Here is a 21562-nt window from a genome sequence, read left to right as displayed (position 1 = left end):
AATTGTGAAGAATTCAATGAATAAGATAATACATTCATAATGTAATCAACTAGATGACAGCTGGCCCCAGCATGTATTAAAATATTTATTCCATTTCATTCCTCTCTGTAACCATGTATTATAGATTGCTCATTTTAAGTAATTAGTATGCATTTGCAAAATTAATGAATAAATTTACTTTCAATGTTTAAAAGAATAGAATGGAAGTTCATTTTATTTATTTTTTTCCCATTTTATTTATTTTTTCAGCGTAACAGTATTCATTCTTTTTGCACAACACCCAGTGCTCCATGCAAAATGTGCCCTCCCCATTACCCACCACCTGTTCCCCCAACCTCCCACCCCTGACCCTTCAAAACCCTCAGGTTGTTTTTCAGAGTCCATAGTCTCTTATGGTTCGCCTCCCCTTCCAAATTTTTTTTTTTAATAAACATATAATGTATTTTTATCCCCAGGGGTACAGGTCTGTGAATCGCCAGGTTTACACTGGAAGTTCATTTTAATTATGTATCATTATCATTATCATTTTTCTTATATTGAGGAGTTATAAAAATACAGAATATTTGTAATCAAATTTACTTCCAAATGAGAGATATAGAGAGGTAGCCATTTAGATTTTGATTCTACCAGTACCTGTTGTGAAAATCGTTCGGTACTCACATAAATCTCCTGGCAACAGTCCCTCATTCCTTACTTAGTCCATTGGCTTACTGTGGAGATGACATTCTTGAGTCTTATATGTTAATATATATTAATATTCATGTCACCTTCCCCAAAAGGGGTGGTCTCCTCCCTTGGTGGTCCCCAAAATGCACAGATATAAACCTAGCTGCACTTTATTCTCCACTCTTTTGACAATGCTGGATGCGTATGAAGATCATCTTTTATTCATTTCCTATTTTAACAGATAGCCCAGATTTGGCAGAATCAGACTAGGTGTTGTTTAAATCCAAAACTGAAAATCACAAACTGCAAATACGACCCAGACGATCAACAAGAAGTAGCAATGGTCATTTGATACACTTTGTTTCTTGTGTTTTCCTTTTCAGATTTTCTCTGTACCCTTCACGAAAATACAAACCACTAACTTTTTGTTTTATTTATTTCACCTGAAATTATCTCAAGTTGTGAAAAAAAAAATAGCGCCATGATGTTTTGAATTCCTTTATGCAATTGACACAGAAAGAGTAAATGACCATATATGGAGTGTATCAAAAATATGTAACTCCAAGAGATGTTCTATATTACCAGGTAGAGGAAGCAATACTTTCAATAGCTTTGAATATACAAATTATGGCCAAAGTTTTCCAATAAACATCAGTCAAGACCTAAATAATCATTAAATTGATATTTTAACAATAAATTCTAAAATAATATTTCTTACTGATCTAAGGCCAGTGGGTCATTATGGATTGGTTGAATAAAACTTAACTTGTGTCCGAGTCACCAGGTTTACATCTAGGCTTACTTACATCTAGGGTACATGCAATGATTCAAATTTACCACACTCAGAATCAACCAATAAAGTCAATGAATCTCTTAATAAGTTTCATTTTGTAGACCATTCCAAAGAATCCTAAAGCTACAGCTTACCTTCTGTCCAAGATAGGATACCTAGTTTTCTCCTAAAGCAAATTCAAGAGTCTTCCCAGTTATATTTTAATACTCAGTAGACAAAGAAACTGGTATCTTCAGCATTTATGTTGGCAACTATTCTTTATTGATCCTTGAATAGCAATTTTATGGCATTCTCTGGGGGAAATGAAAAGAAAGACAATATAAATGATTCTTGGCTAATTCCCAAACAGCTTTACCTAGGAGATATCTAACCTGCAGAAATTTATTGCAGTCTATCTGTGAGGTTAGAAATTCCCACTGGGATAATTTGACCAATGTAAAGCTGAACTTTTTTTTTTTATGTTGAATAATACTTTAACTTTATTCCAATACCTAAAAATAATTCTCTTAATCAACTCAAATTTTTCCTGTGTGTATATGGAAACTAAGACCAGTTCATATTCCATTTAATATGGGAATAGTTATACAGAAACTCCAATGACCTGAAAGACCTGTCACTTCAGAAATAATTATAAAGAGAAGAAAACCCTGGGTTGTATATAGAAGGAAACATTAATGTTGCCTCATTTTACAGTTTGAAGAGGGGGCTGGATATTCCAGTGGGCATCTCCTGTTGTCTAATAAAAACTTTTTATTTTATTTTTTTAAGATATTATTATTCGCTTGAGGGAAAGAGAGAGCAAGCCTGCACATGTGGGAGGAGGGTCAGAGGGAAAGGGAGAGAAGACTCACCACTGAGCAGGGAGCCCGATGCAGAGCTCCATTCTAGGGCCCTGAGATAATGACCTGAGCAAAAGTCAGGTACTTAACCACCCAAACCACACACACACCCTTAAAAAAACTTTTTGAGGCTCTCCAGCCTTCGGGAGGAGGAGTCAAGATGGCGGAGAAGTAGCAGCCTGAGACTACATCAGGTAGCAGGAGATCAGCTCGATAGCTTATCTAAACATTGCAAACACCTACAAATCCAACGGGAGAGCGAAGAGAAGAAGAACAGCAACTCTAGAAACAGAAAATCAACCACTTTCTGAAAGGTAGGACTGGCGGAGAAGTGAATCTAAAACGACGGGAAGATAGACCGTGGGGGGAGGGGCCAGCTCCCGGCAAGCAGCGGAGGAACAGAGCACAAAATCAGGACTTTTAAAAGTCTGTTCCACTGAGGGACATTGCTCCAGAGGCTAAAACAGGGTGAAGCCCACGCAGGCCAGCGTGGCCCCAGGCCCCGCAGGGTCACAGAAGGATCGGGAGTGTCGGAGTGTTGGAGAGCACGCAAGTATTAGAACGGAGAAGCCGGCTGCAGAGACAGAGCCGAGGACTGAACTCTCAGCTCGGGGTTACCTTGAACTGGTCGCGGGCTGGGTGAGCTCAGAGCGCGGCTAGAGGCTGGGGATACGGGAGTGATTGGGTGCTGTCCTCTGGGGGCACACTGAGGAGTGGGGCCCCAGGCTCTTGGCTCCTCCGGGCCGGAGACTAGGAGGCCGCCATTTTCATTCCCGTCCTCCAGAACTCTACGGAAAGCGTTCAGGGAACAGAAGCTCCCAAAAGCGAACCCGAGCCGATTACTTAGTCCGGCCGCCGGTAAGGGCGGTGCAATCCCGCCTCGGGCAAAGACACTTGAGAGTCACTACAACAGGCCCCTCCCCAAGAAGATCAACAAAATATCCAGCCAGGACGAAGTTCATCTATCAAGGAGAAAGCAGGTTCAATTCCTAAGACAACAGAGCAATTCCAGAGGAGGAGAAAGCAAAGCACGGAACTCATGGCTTTCTCCCCATGATTCTTTAGTCTTGCGGCTACTTCAATTTTTTTTTTCTTTTTTCAATTTTTTTTTCTTTTTTCAATTTTTTTTTCTTTTTTCTTTTTTCTTCTTCTGCTAAATTTCTTAAAACTTTTACCCTTTTCTTTTTTAACATTTTTTGACTAGTTCATCTAAATATATATATTTTTTCTTTCTTTTTTATATTTTTTTATTTGTTTTATTTTTTAAATTTTTTTCTTTTTTTTTTCTTTTTTTTTCAGAACCTGTTTTTATCCCCTTTCTCCCGCCACAATTTGGGGTCTCTTCTGATTTGGTTACAGCGCATTTTTCTGGGGTGTTTGCCACCCTTTTAGTATTTTATTTGATCCTTCATATCCTCTTATCTGGACAAAATGACAAGGCGGAAAAAATCACCACAAACAAAAGAACAAGAGACAGTACCGAAGGCTAGGGACCTAATCAACACAGACATTGGTAATATGTCAGATCAAGAGTTCAGAATGATGATTCTGAACATTCTAGCCGGGCTCGAAAAAGGCATGGAAGATATTAGAGAAATCCTCTCTGGAGATATTAAAGCCCTTTCTGGAGAAATTAAAGAACTAAAATCTAACCAAGTTGAAATCAAAAAAGCTATTAATGAGGTGCAATCAAAAATGGAGGCTCTCACTGCTAGCATCAATGAGGCAGAAGAAAGAATTAGTGATATAGAAGACCAAATGACAGAGAATAAGGAAGCCGAGCAAAAGAGGGACAAATAGCTACTGGACCATGAGGGGAGAATTCGAGAGATAAGTGACACCATAAGACGAAACAACATTAGAATAATTGGGATTCCAGAAGAAGAAGAAACAGAGAGGGGAGCAGAAGGTCTATTGGAGAGAATCATTGGAGAGAATTTCCCTAATATGGCAAAGGGAACAAGCATCAAAATCCAGGACATGCAGAGAACCCCCCTCAAAGTCAACAAGAATAGGTCCACACCCCGTCACCTAATAGTAAAATTGACAAGTCTTAGTGACAAAGAGAAAATCCTGAAAGCAGCCCGAGAAAAGAAGTTTGTAACATACAATGGTCAAAATATTAGATTGGCGGCAGACTTATCCACAGAGACCTGGCAGGCCAGAAAGAGCTGGCATGATATATTCAGAGCACTCAACGAGAAAAACATGCAGCCAAGAATACTCTATCCAGCTAGGCTATCATTGAAAATAGAAGGAGAGATCAAAAGCTTCCAGGACAAACAAAAACTGAAAGAATTTGCAAACACCAAACCAGCTCTACAGGAAACATTGAAAGGGGTCCTCTAAGCAAAGAGAGAGCCTAAAAGTAGTAGATCAGAAAGGTACAGAGACAATATACAGTAACAGTCACCTTACAGGCTAATAATGGCACTAAATTCATATCTCTCAATAGTTACCCTGAATGTTAATGGGCTAAATGCCCCAATCAAAAGACACAGGGTATCAGAATGGATAAAAAAACAAAACCCATCAGTATGTTGCCTACAAGAAACTCATTTTAGACGCGAAGACACCTGCAGATTTAAAGTGAGGGGGTGGAAAACAATTTACCATGCTAATGGGCATCAGAAGAAAGCTGGGGTGGCAATCCTTATATCAGATCAATTAGATTTCAAGCCAAAGACTATAATAAGAGATGAGGAAGGACACTATATCCTACTCAAAGCGTCTGTCCAACAAGAAGATCTAACAATTTTAAATATCTATGCCCCTAACGTGGGAGCAGCCAACTATATCAACCAATTAATAACAAAATCAAAGAATCACATCAATAATAATACAATAATAGTAGGGGACTTGAACACTCCCCTCACTGAAATGGACAGATCATCCAAGCCAAAGATCAACAAGGAAATAAAGGCCTTAAATGACACACTGGACCAGATGGACATCACAGATATATTCAGAACATTTCATCCCAAAGCAACAGAATACACATTCTTCTCTAGTGCACATGGAACCTTCTCCAGAATAGATCACATCCTGGGTCACAAATCAGGTCTCAACCGGTATCAAAAGATTAGGATCATTCCCTGCATATTTTCAGACCACAATGCTCTGAAGCTAGAACTCAATCACAAGAGGAAAGCTGGAAAGAACCCAAATACATGGAGACTAAACAGCATCCTTCTAAAGAATGAATGGGTTAACCAGGAAATTAAAGAAGAATTGAAAAAATTCATGGAAACAAATGATAATGAAAACACAACAGTTCAAAATCTGTGGGACACAGCAAAGGCAGTCCTGAGAGGAAAATATATAGCGGTACAAGCCTTTCTCAAGAAACAAGAAAGGTCTCAAGTACACAACCTAACCCTACACCTAAAGGAGCTGGAGAAAGAACAAGAAAGAAACCCTAAACCCAGCAGGAGAAGAGAAATCAGAAAGATCAGAGCAGAAATCAATGAAATAGAAACCAAAAAAACAATAGAAAAAATCAATGAAACTAGGAGCTGGTTCTTTGAAAGAATCAATAAGATTGATAAACCCCTGGCCAGACTCATCAAAAAGAAAAGAGAAAGGACTCAAATAAATAAAATCATGAATGAAAGAGGAGAGATCACAACTAACACCAAAGAAACACAGACAATTATAAGAACATACTATGAGCAACTCTACGCCAACAAATTTGACAATCTGGAAGAAATGGATGCATTCCTAGAGACATATAAACTACCACAACTGAACCAGGAAGAAATAGAAAACCTGAACAGGCCCATAACCAGTAAGGAGATTGAAACAGTCATCAAAAATCTCCAAACAAACAAAAGCCCAGGGCCAGATGGCTTCCCAGGGGAATTCTACCAAACATTTAAAGAAGAACTCATTCCTATTCTCCTGAAACTGTTCCGAAAAATAGAAATGGAAGGAAAACTTCCAAACTCATTCTATGAGGCCAGCATCACCTTGATCCCCAAACCAGACAAGGATCCCACCAAAAAAGAGAACTACAGACCAATATCCTTGATGAACACAGACGCAAAAATTCTCGCCAAAATACTAGCCAATAGGATTCAACAGTATATTAAAAGGATTATTCACCACAATCAAGTGGGATTTATTCCAGGGCTGCAGGGTTGGTTCAACATCCGCAAATCAATCAATGTGATACAACACATTAATAAAAGAAAGAACAAGAACCATATGATACTCTCAATAGATGCTGAAAAAGCATTTGACAAAGTACAGCATCCCTTCCTGATCCAAACTCTTCAAAGTGTAGGGATAGAGGGCACATACCTCAATATTATCAAAGCCATCTATGAAATACCCAGCGCAAATATCATTCTCAATGGAGAAAAACTGAAAGCTTTTCCGTTAAGGTCAGGAACACAGCAGGGATGTCCATTATCACCACTGCTATTCAACATAGTACTAGAAGTCCTAGCCTCAGCAATCAGACAACAAAAAGAAATTAAAGGCATCCAAATTGGTAAAGAAGAAGTCAAACTATCACTCTTCGCAGATGATATGATACTATATGTGGAAAACCCAAAAGACTCCACTCCAAAACTGCTAGAACTTGTACAGGAATTCAGTAAAGTGTCAGGATATAAAATCAATGCACAGAAATCAGTTGCATTTCTGTACACCAACAACAAGACTGAAGAAAGAGAAATTAAGGAGTCAATCCCATTTACAATTGTACCCAAAACTATAAGATACCTAGGAATAAACCTAACCAAAGAGACTAAGAATCTATACACAGAAAATTATAAAGTACTCATGAAAGAAATTGAGGAAGACACAAAAAAATGGAAAAATGTTCCATGCTCCTGGATTGGAAGAATAAATATTGTGAAAATGTCTATGCTACCTAAAGCAATCTACACATCTAATGCAATCCCTATCAAAATACCATCCATTTTTTTCAAAGAAACGGAACAAATAATCCTAAAATTTATATGGAACCAGAAAAGACCTCGATTAGCCAAAGGAATATTGAAGAACAAAGCCAAAGTTGGTGGCATCACAATTCCGGACTTCAAGCTCTATTACAAAGCTGTCATCATCAAGACAGCATGGTACTGGCACAAAAACAGACACATAGATCAGTGGAACAGAATAGAGAGCCCAGAAATCAACCCTCAACTCTATGGTCAACTAATCTTCGACAAAGCAGGAAAGAATGTCCAATGGAAAAAAGACAGCCTCTTCAATAAATGGTGCTGGGAAAATTGGACAGCCACATGCAGAAAAATGAAATTGGACCACTTCCTTACACCACACACGAAAATAGACTCCAAATGGATGAAGGACCTCAATGTGAGAAAGGAATCCATCAAAATCCTTGAGGAGAATGCAGGCAGCAACCTCTTCGACCTCAGCTGTAGCAACATCTTCCTAGGAACAACGGCAAAGGCAAGGGAAGCAAGGGCAAAAATGAACTATTGGGATTTCATCAAGATCAAAAGCTTTTGCACAGCAAAGGAAACATTTAACAGAACCAAAAGACAACTGACAGAATGGGAGAAGATATTTGCAAACGACATATCAGATAAAGGGCTAGTATCCAAAATCTATAAGGAACTTAGCAAACTCAACACCCACAGAACAAACAATCCAATCAAGAAATGGGCAGAGGACATGAACAGACATTTCTGCAAAGAAGACATCCAGATGGCCAACAGACACATGAAAAAGTGCTCCACGTCACTCGGCATCAGGGAAATACAAATCAAAACCACAATGAGATATCACCTCACACCAGTCAGAATGGCTAAAATTAACAAGTCAGGAAATGACAGATGCTGGAGAGGATGTGGAGAAAGGGGAACCCTCCTCCACTGTTGGTGGGAATGCAAGCTGGTGCAACCACTCTGGAAAACAGCATGGAGGTTCCTCGAAGTGTTTAAAATAGAACTACCCTATGACCCAGCAATTGCACTACTGGGTATTTACCCTAAAGATACAAACATAGTGATCCGAAGGGGCACGTGTACCCGAATGTTTATAGCAGCAATGTCTACAATAGCCAAACTATGGAAAGAACCTAGATGTCCATCAACAGATGAATGAATAAAGAAGAGGTGGTATATATACAGAATGGAATACTATGCAGCCATCAAAAGAAATGAAATCTTGCCATTTGCGACGACGTGGATGGAACTAGAGCGTATCATGCTTAGTGAAATAAGTCAATCGGAGAAAGACAACTATCATATGATCTCCCTGATATGAGGACATGGAGAAGCAACATGGGGGGTGAGGGGGATAGGAGAAGAATAAATGAAACAAGATGGGATTGGGAGGGAGACAAACCATAAATGACTCTTAATCTCACAAAACAAACTGGTGGTTGCTGGGGGGAGGTGGGATTGGGAGAGGGGGAGCGGGCTATGGACATTGGGGAGGGGAGGCGAACCATAAGAGACTATGGACTCTGAAAAACAACCTGAGGGTTTTGAAGGGTCAGCGGTGGGAGGTTGGGGCAACCTGAGGGTTTTGAAGGGTCAGGGATGGGAGGTTGGGGGAACAGGTGGTGGGTAATGGGGAGGGCACGTTTTGCCTGGAGCACTGGGTGTTGTGCAAAAACAATGAATACTGTTACGCTGAAAAAATAAATAAAATGGAAAAAAAAACAAAAAAAACTTTTTGATAAAAAACTTTTCTTTTTTTTTCTGTTTTCCTTTTCAAGGTCCTTACGTAGCTGTTGCTTTTTCTGTCAAAAATTCATCCAGGTGATTCAAATCAAAACCACATTGAGATACCACCTTACACCAGTTAGAATGGCAAAGATTAACGAGGTAGGAAACAACAAATTTTGGAGAGGATGTGGAGAAAGGGGAAACCCTCTTACATTGCTGGTGGGAATGCAAGTTGATGCAGACACTTTGGAATACAGTGTGGAGATTCCTCAAAAAATTAAAAGTAGAGCTACCCTATGACTCAGCAATTGCACAATGGAGCATTTACCCCAAAGACACAAATGTAGTGAAAAGAAGGGCCATCTGTACCCCAACGTTCATAGCAGCAGCAACATCCACAATAGCCAAACTGGAAAGAGCCGAGATGCCCTCCAACAGATGAATGGGTAAAGAAGCTGTGATCCATACATACAATGCAATATTACTCAGCCATCAGAAAGGATGAATACCCAACTTTTGGTTCAACATGGATGGGACTGGAGAAAATTATGCTGAGTGAAATAAGTCAAGCAGAGAAAGTTAATTATCATATGATTTCACTTACTTATGGAACATAAAGAATAACATGGAGGACATTAGGAGGATGAAAGGAAAAGTGAGTTGGGGGAAATTGCAGAGGGAGATGAACCATGAGAGACTGTGGATTCCGAGAAACAAACTGAGGATTTTAGGGGGGAGGGAGTAGAGAGATGGGTGAGCATGGTGGTGGGTATTAAGGAGGGCATGTATTGCATGGAGCACTGGGTGTTTTACATAAACAATGAATCTTGGAACACTGCAACAAAACTAATGATGTATTTTATGGTGACTGACATAACACCATAAAAATTGCAAAAAAACTCTGCCTGCCTCTCTGCCTACTTGTGACCTCTCTGTCAAATAAATAAATAAAATATTTTTTAAAAATTGCAAAAAAAAAATCATTCAAGCAATCCCCTTATACACCTCATCCCTGGAATGGGAGTAATTCCCAAGTCTTGTCTTTTCTTTTGTGCTGTATGTTTGCTTATACTGATTTCTCAATAACCATATCTTCTCTGATATAATTTTTCTCAAGAGGCATAGGCCATATTCCTCAAATTTGTTTACAGATGAAATTTGACAGTTCAGCAACTTTCAGTGCATAATTCAGGGACATTAATTGCATTTACAGTGTTAGGCAATGATCCCCACAGCATATTTCCAAAACTTTTTCATCATCTCAAACAGACACTATGTACCATCATCATTTTCTCTGTCCTGGTCTCCTCCGATCTACTTGTTTCCATGAATTTGCCTCATCTAGATAGTTCATGTAAGAGCACTCATATAATATTTGTCCATTTGCACAGGGCTTATTTCATGTAGCATGATAGTTTCAAGGTTTATCTACATTGCCATATGTGTCAGAATTTCATTCTTTTTATTGACTAATAGTAACCCATCGTATGCCTATAACACATTTTGTTATCCATCACCTGTAGGTGTATGCTTGGGTTGTCTCCACCTTTTGCCTATTGTGAATAATGCTGACATGAACATTTATATAGAGATATCTATTTGCATCCCGAATTTTAATTATTTTAGGCGTATAACTAGTAGTGTTATATGGTAATTTTACTTATAGCATTTTGAGAAACCAACAGACCCTACTCTATGGTGGCTGCACCAGTTAAATTCCCACCAGCACTGTACAAGGGTTCAAAATTCTAGACATCTTTGTCCACACCTATATTATTATTATTATTATTATTATTATTATTGCCACCTTCGTGTGGAGTGGTTTCTTTTTGTGGTTTTGATCTGCGCTGCTCTAGTGAATAATGATGGTGAACCTATTCATGTGTTTTTTTTCCCATTTAAACATCTTTTTTTTTGGAGAAATATTCAAGACCTTTATCTACCGTTTATGTGTTTGTTTAAATTCAATGAACCAACATGTAGTAAGTACATCACTAGTTTCAGGTGTAACATTCAATAATTTATCAGTTGTGTATAACACTCAGTGATAATCACATCACATATCCTCTTTAATGCCCATTATCCAATTACCCCATCCTTCCACCTACCACCCCTCCAGGAATCCTCAGTTTGTTTTCTATAGTTAATCTCTCATGGTTTTTCTCCCTCTCTGATGACTTCCCAATCAGCTTTCCTTCTTTTCTCCTATGATTCTTTCTTTTTTATATTCCACATGTGAGGGAAACCATATGATAATTATCTTTCTCTGACTGACTTATTTCACTTAGCATAACACCCTCCCATTCTATCCATGTCCATGTAAATGGTAAGTATTCATCCTTTCTGTTGACTGAGTAATACCCATTGTTTATATATATCACATATATATCACATCCTCTTTATCCATTCATCTGTCAATGACTTTTTTCACAGTTTGACTATTGTGCATGCTACTGTTATGAACATTGATACTTCAGATCACTACATCTGTAACTTTGGGGTAAATACCTAGTAGTGCACATGTTGCGTCATAGGGTAGTTCTATTTTTAATGTCTTGAACTTCCATACTGTTTTCCAGAGTGGCTGTACCAGCTTACATTCCCACCAACAGTGAAACAAGGTTCCCCTTTCTCTACATCCTTGCCAACATTTGTTATTTCCTGTCTTGTTAATTTTTGATATTCTGACCGATGTCAGGTGGTATCTCATTGTCTGATTTGTATTTCCTTGATGCCAAGTGATATGGAGCATTTTTTCATGGGTCTGTTGGCCATTTGTATGTCTTCTTTGGAGAAATATCTGTTTATGTCTTTGGTCCATTTCTTGACTGCATTGTTTGGTTTTTAATTTGGGTGTTGAGCTTGAGGAGTTCTTTACAGATTTGGATACTAATTCTTTATCTGACATGTTATTTTCAAATACATTTTTCCATTCTGTAGGCTGACTTTTAGTTCTGTTGACTCTTTCCTTTGCTGTGCAGGATATTTATTTATTTATTTATTTATTTATTTATTTATTTATCAGAGAGATAGAGAGAGTATAGGAAGGCAGAGTGACAGGCAGAGGCAGAGGGAGAAGCAGGCTCCCTGTGGAGCAAGGAGTCTGATGTGGGACTCGATCCCAGGACCCTGGGATCATGACCTGAGCTGAAGGCAGCTGCTTAACTGACTGAGCCACCCAGGCATCCCGGATCTTTTTACTTGATGAAGTCCCAATAATTCATTTTTCTTTTTGTTGTTTCTGTTGCCTTTGGAGACATGTCTAGCAAGAAGTTGTGGTGGCCAAGGCCATAGGGGTTGCTGTCTGTGTTATCCTCTAAGATTTTGATAGATTCCCATCTCACATGTAGGTCTTTTATCTATTTTGAGTTTATCTCTCTGTATGGTGTAAGAAAATGGTCTAGATCCCTTCTTCTACATATGGCTGTCCAATTTTCCCAGCACAATTTATTAAAGAGACAGTTCTTTTTCCATTGGATCTTTCGTGCTTTGTCTAAGACTAGTTGACCATAGAGTTGAGGGTCTATTACTAGATTCTCTATTCTGTTGCATTGATCAATGTGTCTGTTTTTGCACCAGTATCATTATTACAGCTTTGTGATATAATTTGAAGTCTGACATTGAGATGGCACCAGCTTTGGTTTCTTTTTCAATGTTCCTCTGGCTATTTGGGGTCTTTTCTTTTCTATACAAACTTTAGGATTATTTTTTCCAGCTCTGTGAAAAATGTCAATGGTATTTTCATAGGGCTTGGGATTAAATTCATCTGGATAGCATAGACATTTTAACAATATTTATTTCTCCAATCCATGAGCATGGAATGCTTTCCTAACTCTTTTGTGTCTTTCTCAATTTCTTCTGTAAGTGTTCTGTAGTTTGTAGTGTACAGATGCTTTACCTCTTTGGTTAGGTTTATTCCTAGGTATTTTACAGTTTTGGGTACAATTGTAAATGGGACAAATTCCTTCATTTCTCTTTGTTCTGTCTATGTGTTAGTGTATAGAAATGCAACTGATTTCTGTGCATTGATTTTGTATCCTGCCACTTGCTGAGTTTCTGTATGAGTTCTAGCAATTTTGGGGTAGAGTGTTTTGGGTTTTCCACATAGAGTACCATATCATCTGCAAAGAGTGAGAGTTTAACTTATTCTTTTCCAATTTGTATGTCTTTTATTCTCTTTGTTGTCTGACTGCTGAGGCTAGGAATTCTAATACTATGTAGAACAATAATGGTGAGAGTAGGCATCCCTGTCATGTTCCTGGTATTAAGGGAAAAGCTCTAGTTTTTCCCCATTGAGAAAGATATTCACTGTGGGCTTTTCACAGATGACATTTTGATATTGATGTATGTTCCTTGTATTCCTACACTGTGGACAGTTTTTTGTTTTGTTTTTTTTTTAAGATTTTATTTATTTATTTGACAGATAGAGATCACAAGTAGGGAGAGAGGCAGGCAGAGAGAGAGAGAGAGAGAGGAGGAAGCAGGCTCCCCGCCAAGCAGAGAGCCCGATGTGGGGCTCGATCCCAGGACCCTGGGATCATGACCTGAGTGAAAGGCAGAGGCTTTAACCCACTGAGCCACCCAGGCGCCCCCTGTGGACAGTTTTAATCAAGAAAGAATGCTGTACTTTGTCAAATGCTTTTTCTGCATTAATTGAAAGGATCATATGGTTCTTGTTCTTTCTTTTAATATGATGTATCACATTGATTTGCAAACATTTATCTATTAATATATACACATGAGTGTCATATCCACATACATATATATGCATGTATATGATGTAAAATATCAAGTCTGATGTAATACATTATGAAATGGAAACAGAACATATTGATTATATTAATAGATTTAACAACAAAGTTAAATCCAACACTCTTCTATATACAGAGAAACTCACAAGCAGAAAGAGTCAGTAAAGTTAAAATTAAGAAATAAATTAGTGATTTCTAAATTAGTTTCTTTGTTCTCACAGAAAACATTCTGACAGATTTGAGGCCTTTGAAATTTGTTGTGGTTTCCTTTTTCTTTTTATTATTATTTTTTATTTGATAGAGAGAGAGGGATCACAAGTAGGCAGAGGGGCAGACAGAGAGAAAGAGGGGGAAAAGTAGGCTTCCCGCTGAGCAGAGAGCCCGTTGCAAGGCTCGATCCCAGGACCCTGAGATCTTGACCTGAGCCGAAGGCAGAGGCTTAACCCACTGAGCCACCCAGGCACCCCTGTGGTTTCCTTTTTAATCCAGCGAACGATCAATTGTGATAAATTCTCTAGGTGCACTGAGAAAGGCGTGTGTGGTTTATTTTTCTTTTTTCTTTTTTTTTTTTTTTAAGATTTATTTATTTGACAGATAGAGATTACAAGTAGGCAGAGAGGCAGGCAGAGAGAGAGAGAGGAGGAAGCAGGCTCCCAGCCAAGCAGAGAGCCCGATGCGGGGCTCGATCCCAGGATCCTGGGATCATGACCTGAGCTGAAGGCAGAGGCTTTAACCCGCTGAGCCACCCAGGCGCCCCTGTGGTTTATTTTTATTGGGAGTCATATTCTGTAAAAGTTAACTGAGTCAAATATGCAAATTATGTCATTTAGAACTTCTATATTCTTAGACATCATATTTTCTTGTTTATTCCCTAATTGAAAAAATATGTTAAAATCCCACACAATGATGAAGGTCTTTTCTATTTCTTTTTTTTTTAAAGATTTTATTTATTTATTTGACAGAGAGAGATCACAAGTAGATAGAGAGGCAGGCAGAGAGAGAGAGAGAGAGAGAGAGAGGGAAGCAGGCTCCCTGCTGAGCAGAGAGCCCGACGCGGGACTCGATCTCAGGACCCTGAGATCATGACCTGAGCCGAAGGCAGCAGCTTAACCCACTGAGTCACCCAGGTGCCCCGGTCTTTTCTATTTCTTTTTCTAGCTCTGGATTTTTTTTTTTCTTTACTTATTTTGAAGATCTATTCTTGAGTGCATGGACACTCAGTTGTAATCTCTTCTTACTAGGTAAATCCCTATATCATTGTGAAATAATCCTCTATCTTTAGAATTTTATTTTACTTAAAACCAATAATGTCTTATATTATTGTAATTGCATGAGCTTTCTTTAGGTAGTTTACTTTGTATACATTTCTAAAATATTTAAAATATATGAACACATGCAAAATTTATCAGAAAATTTATCTAAGTATATAACCCATGGAAATATATTCATGTTCACCAAACAATATGGCAAGATTCTTCATAATGTCATTATTTATAATACTTATAAAACTTAGAAAGTCCTGGTCTTGTTTCTCAAATTCATTAATGTCTTGATTTAAATTATGGTTTCACCCTGCCATCTAGTGGATATTCTCTTTGTTTCACTTGTAAGGAAAAGAAACTTTTTTCCCCATAGGAGATTGAGATGTTGATATGTTAAGACAAGGCAACACCTTAATTAATATATTATTCTCTCCATAAACACAGATTATAAATAGAAAAATAGAGTAATAGCTTTTTTTCAGTTTCAATAATAAATGTAAACATTAAAAAGTACCGTGGTCCCATTTGTAAAAATGATGCAAACTGTTATTAGCTTAAGAAAATCAATGGTTTTCATAGAAAATGAAATATAATTAATTTTATAATGAATGTTACAAATATAATGTTAAATTTTAAAAGGATAATAAATAATATAATTATATAATATGGTACTTACTGTATAAATTTTATATCCAGATACACTCATAAATATACATAACCTTATGGAGAGGGAAATCCACAACTATGACAAAGGTTAAGAGTATTTATCTTTGGATTGTAGCACAACAGCTGACTTTTCCTTTGTACGTTTCTGTATTTTACAGATATTTCAGGATACATTGTCTGGTTCAACATTTTTTTTTTTTTTTAGATTTTGTTTATTTATTTGACAGACAGAGATCACAAGTAGGCAGAGAGGCAGGCAGAGAGAGGAGGAAGCAGGAACCCCTCTGAGCAGACAGCCAGATGCTAGGCTAGATCCCAGGACACTGGGATCATGACCTAAGCCGAAGGCAGAGGCTTTAACCCACTGAGCCACCCAGGTGCTCCTGGTTCAACATTTTTAAAAGACCAATAGAGGGGCATCTGGGTGACTCAGTCGATTAAGGATCTTGATATTCATTATGAGTTCAAGCCCTGTGTTGGGTTCCATGCTGAGTGTGGGAACATACTTAAAAAAAAAAAAAAAAAAACAAGAACAAACAAAGAAACACAACCATATGATCAATGGATAAAATGATCAACACAGCCATATGATCAATGGATAAAAGTTCATGATGAAATGACTCTCCAGTCTTCATAACAAATATATATCACCAAAATGTCACATGGGACATTACCTCATCTAATTGCTGTATTTGTGTCCTCCAGGGCAATATCAGTGATATTCTCAAGGGTTGACACCCTTAAGGTCCTAGTGGTATATATGTAGGATAAGTTTGGTCTTAGGATTCTGCTTTTTGGTCTCTCTTTCTCTCTGTCTTCTGAGTTTATTTTTAATAGATTAGAGGGAAAAAACCATTTCCGGGAAATATTAATTACAATATACTGTAGATTCTTTTACTATTTTTTTCATGTTTGTTGCTATCTATTTTTAAGTTGAATTCTCAGCAGGAAGATTCCTGGAGTCCTTTAATCACAGCGAAATAAGCATCAGTAAATGAATAAGCCAAATTATTCTGCATTCAGGTGAATTGATTCATTTTTATTTTATTTTACTTTAGAAAGAAAATAATGTGTTCCAATAATCTTTGCAGGAGACAAACACATGTGTAAATTCTACTATATCCCTGAGACTTAGTTCAGCTAAGTAGAAATACCCAGTTCTTTATCTTTAACCACCTTTATTATTATTTACCAAATTGTTATCACTAAAAAGTACTTTTCAGTTTTTCTGGATCATGATATTATCTGTCTTTATAAACACAAATTAAATTTTAATAACAATAAGAATCATATGTTGTAATATATCATTTGTAATATGTATCATTCCTCAGAATAATTCTCAGAAGAAAAACAATTTTGAAGCTAAGGCCCCTGTTTTGTAATTTTATAGTTTTTAAATTGTCCCTTACGGTGCTAAGTACATAGTGGATGCTTTCTCATTTGAGAAAGCATGACAGTTGTCCCTGGAAAGGAGGGAGCGAGTATGCACAACATGTTGTGCTCAGTCAGCTGAATGTGTGCACACTTCCTAGAGCTAAATGGGGGCTGTGAACTTTGACTCCGAGTCTATTAGTATAAATACAGAGTGAGAAAGTGGAGTGGAAAGCCATATGTGTGGGAAAGAGATGTGCTAAAAATAAATAAATCAATAAATAATTTTTAAAAATGAGCTAAATAGACATCAGAAATTATATTTATCTTTCTCTCTTAATGTTATTTAATTTCAGTATAGTTGACCTACAATGTTGCATTGGCTTAGTTTCAGGTGTACAATACAGTCAGCACCCCTGTGCTAGGCTGCACTCACCAGGAGCATATCAGAATATCATGCATGGATGGAGCTAGAGTGCATTATGCTGAGTGGAAGAAGTCAGACTGAGAAAGATGAATGCCACATGAGGTCACTCATATGTGGAATCCAAAAAACAAAAAGAATGAGTAAACAAACAAAAAGCAGAATCAGACCTATCAATGCAGAGAACAAACTGATGGTTGCCGGAGTGAACGGCTAGGGGTAGAGACAGAATGGGTGAGGGGAGTGGGAGATACTGACTTCCTCTAATACTTGTCTTGAATGGTGATGATTTCCTTCCATCCTGAAGTGCTCAGACTTTCTTGCCACAGCCATATGGAACTAATACAGATTTTGGAAGAGGTATGTTCAGTTATGGAATTTGCACTTAACAAGTTTTATATTAAATTGAAAAATATTTCCAGGAAGTGATGCTTAATGTGGTGGAAGATTAAGTCACGAGTATCCAAGGACTCTTAAAAGAGCAATTGGAGAAAAAAGTGCAGGGGTGTGGGAATGATATCTTTATAAATGCTTTCCCTCACACTTTTAAGTGCAGAGGAAGATAAAATTGTAACAACTGAGTGAAAACTCCATAGACTTTAATTGAAGCTCATAATAAGACATAGAATTTTCACAGAATTCTACGTGGAATGGTCTACCCTTCTATGCCGAATGCTATTTCAGATTTCAGGAAATGGTCAGAAAGTGGCTTTGAGAATAATTGCCTTGGCAGAAAAGGGCAGTTCAGTCATTTTGGAGTAATATGGAACAATTTAAGAAAAGAATTCAGCGCTTCCTTCTCACATGTCCCCATTTTATGCTAATTAAGAACGTTTCAGTCCTTTGGTGTTTCACTGTTTGTACCTGTTTTGTAGGACTCAAGATGTGTCCCAGTGTATTGTGTAGGATGCTGATTTAACAGGCAAGCCTAAGTTCTTGAGCATTGTTATAAGCTTTCATCTCAATACATGTATATTATATGCCTAGAGTTCACTCATTCACATGATTATATTTTATTTATTCAGTAAATGTTATTGAATACTCACTCTTGTTTTAATGCCCCAAATTTGCTTTCACAAATTTATTTTGCTGTGAAACAGACAAGGATAAAGTGGTAAATGATTTAAAAATAAGCAAAATACAAGTATGTTACAGATGATGAAATTTGTATTTTTGAGGACTTACACTTTTTGATAATGGCATGAAGAGTATGACTATGGCTATGGCTAAAGGATCACATGGAGGTAAAATTATTGTAAAAGATCAAGAAATTAAGAGCATAGGGCATCAGAAGGATTATCTTTATGTTTATGAAACCATCTCAAAGCCAAAAAGGAAAAAACAAAATCCCCAGCCAAATAATAATCACACTGTATACTTCAGGAAGCAGTGGCCCATCTTTGGAAGTTTTATGGTAGACTAAGTTTGGTGATAATGTGATAGAAAGATCTCCAGCATAATAAAAAATAGTCTGTACCTATTATAAGTAAGTTGGTTTCTTCACACATTTTGCTAAATACCTGATATTGTAATACACCAAGAAAGGGTAATACATTTTTTAAAATTTATTTTCAGTGTTCCAGAATTCATTGCTTATGCACCACACTCAGTGATGCATGCAATACCTTCCATAATACCAACCACCCCCCCATTCCCCACCCCTCCTAAACCCTCAGATTGTTTTCCAGAGTAATAGATTTTTTACAATTTTCCATAACTAGGTAAATGTAGCTGATCAAGTACGTTATTCATCTGCAGGACATAGCTAAAATATGGGGAGAGTAATGCGTGACTGAGTAGAAGTTCACTGGAAAGGGAATTCAAAAATAATTACAACAACAATAGTAAAAAAAAAAAAAAGAAGAAGAATGTCATTTCTCCAGGTCATTAATTTTCTTTTGAGTTCTAAGTTTTCACAGTTTTACAGGTTAGGGAGGGAAGAGCTCATAGAAACTTAGGATATGTATTTCCTCCAAGACAAGGGATTCAACAATTACATGCCACACCAGGTTCTCGTCACAACTCTCCTTAATCTCCATCGTTCATCTAACCCATCCTCCCACCCACCTTCCCTCTGCTAACCATCAGTTTGTCTCTATAGTTGGGAGTCTGTTTCTTGATTTGCCCCTCTCCATTTTTCCCCTGTGATCATTTGTTCTGTTCCTTAAATTCCACATATGAGTGAAATCATTTGTCTTTCTCTGACTGACTTATGTCACTTAGCATAATACTCTTTAGCTCGATCCATGTTGTTGCAAATGGCAAGATTTCATTCCTTTTTTAGCCAATTAATATTTAATTGTATATAGATCACATTTTCTTTAACCATTCATCAGTCAATGGACATCTGGGCTTCTTTCATAATTTGGCTATTATTAATAATACTGATATAAACATCAGGGGGCATGAATCCCTTCAAATTAGTATTTATGAATCCCTTGGGTAAATACCTAGTAGTGCAATCACTGCACCAGAGGTTAGTTTTGTTTTTTTAAATCTTTGAGGAACCTCCATATTGTTTTCCAGAGTGGCTACACTGGTCGACATTCCCATCAACGATGCAAGAGGTTTCCCCTTTCTCTATTGTTCCCTGCATTGTTAATGTTAGCCATTCTGATTGGTATATATTATTGTAGTTTTAATTTGTATTTCCCTGATGATTAGTAATGTTGAGGATATTTTCATGTGTCTGTTGGTCATCTGTATGTCTTCCTTGGAGAAATGTCCATGTCTTCTACCCTTTTTAAAATGAGACTGTTTTTTTGGGGGGGGAGTTTTACCAGTTCTTTATGTTTTTTGGATACTAACCTTTTATCTGATATGTCATTTCTAACTTTAAAAATAAAGGTTGAAATCAAGTATTTTCTACAATACTATTTATGGATAATCACTAAGTTTCTCATCATGTCCTTATTTTAATCTGTCTTATCCAGATTTTACTTCTTATTTCTCTGAATCAGGTTTCTTGTTTTGTCCACAGGAACCAAGAAAACAAGAGTGCTGAAGCCACTTTCATTCTCTTGGGCTTCTCAGAATATCCAGAACTCCAGATGCCACTTTTCCTGATATTCCTGACAATCTATACAGTCACTGTGCTGGGAAATCTGGGCATGATCATGATTATCCATATCAATCCCAAACTTCACACCCCCATGTACTACTTCCTCAGCCATCTGTCCTTTGTTGATTTCTGTTACTCTACAGTAGTTACACCCAAACTATTAGAAAACTTGGTTGTGGAAGACAGAACCATCTCTTTCACAGGATGCATCATGCAATTCTTCTTTGCATGCATATTTGTGGTGACAGAAACATTCATGTTGGCTGTGATGGCCTATGACCGATTTGTGGCCATTTGTAACCCTCTTCTCTACATGATTGTCATGTCTCAGAAGCTTTGCTCCTTGTTGGTGGGCACATCATACTTCTGGGGTATTGCCTGCTCCTTAATATACACATATTTTTTGTTGACCTTATCCTTTTGTGGGACTAACTTCATAAATAACTTTGTCTGTGAGCATACTGCAATCGTCTCTCTGTCCTGCTCTGACCCCTACATGAGCCAGAAGATCATTTTGGTCTCTGCCACATTCAATGAAATAAGCAGTTTGATGATCATTCTTACTTCCTATGTCTTCATTTTTGTCACTGTCATGAGGATGACTTCAACAGGGGGACGCCACAAAGCCTTCTCCACGTGTGCCTCCCACCTGACTGCTATTACAATCTTCCATGGGACCATCCTCTTCCTCTATTGTGTTCCAGATTCCAAAAGTTCATGGATCATGGTCAAGGTGGCTTCTGTGTTTTACACTGTGGTCATTCCCATGCTGAACCCACTGATCTACAGCCTCAGGAACAAAGATGTGAAGGAGACAGTCAAGAAGTTAATCAATGTTAAATTGTTCTGTGATACAATGTAAAGCCAGAAATGTTCATTAGTTCTTTTTTCAAGTACTGATAAGAGTTTTCAATAGTAGTATCACATATAAGTCTATGATAATCTTTCAATTGGCAGTCTGTGATCTGTTCACTCTAATGTTTAATAATATAACTTTAAAATTACATATATTGGGGATATAAGATCAAACTATTTAAACCAAGCTTCTGATTCATAAATTAGAATACAAAGGTTTCTGT

At 37.6% G+C, this 21562-nt stretch overlaps 1 protein-coding gene across 2 annotated transcripts; it reads left to right on the top strand.

The window, feature by feature from the left end:
- Nucleotides 1–18638: 18638 nt before the first annotated feature.
- On the top strand, nucleotides 18639–21345 carry LOC123949341 (olfactory receptor 5D13-like). 2 transcript variants are annotated; one of them, XM_046016752.1, is made up of 2 exons: nucleotides 18639–18666; nucleotides 20429–21345. In XM_046016752.1, exons 1-2 carry the CDS (start codon nucleotides 18639–18641, stop codon nucleotides 21343–21345), a joined length of 945 nt encoding a protein of 314 aa, XP_045872708.1. The 2 variants fall into 2 exon arrangements, with proteins under 2 accessions (XP_045872708.1, XP_045872709.1); XM_046016753.1 differs by lacking the exon at nucleotides 18639–18666 and having other exon boundaries at nucleotides 20401–21345.
- The last annotated feature ends 217 nt before the right edge of the window (nucleotides 21346–21562 follow it).

The sequence above is a fragment of the Meles meles genome, chromosome 8, assembly GCF_922984935.1.
Source record: "Meles meles chromosome 8, mMelMel3.1 paternal haplotype, whole genome shotgun sequence".
Lineage (NCBI taxonomy): Eukaryota > Metazoa > Chordata > Mammalia > Carnivora > Mustelidae > Meles > Meles meles.
Note: the sequence above shows the minus strand (reverse complement) of the source record. Positions and strands in the feature narration are given on the sequence as shown.

What these genes read in the sequence shown, in the direction of transcription:
- LOC123949341 (XM_046016752.1), top strand. Translation starts at nt 18,639, where the DNA reads ATGGCTATGGCTAAAGGATCACATGGAG. An exon ending in GGCTAAAGGATCACATGGAG is followed by an intron (nt 18,667 to 20,428) that starts GTAAAATTATTG and finishes AGAGTGCTGAAG; the next exon opens with CCACTTTCATTCTCTTGGGC.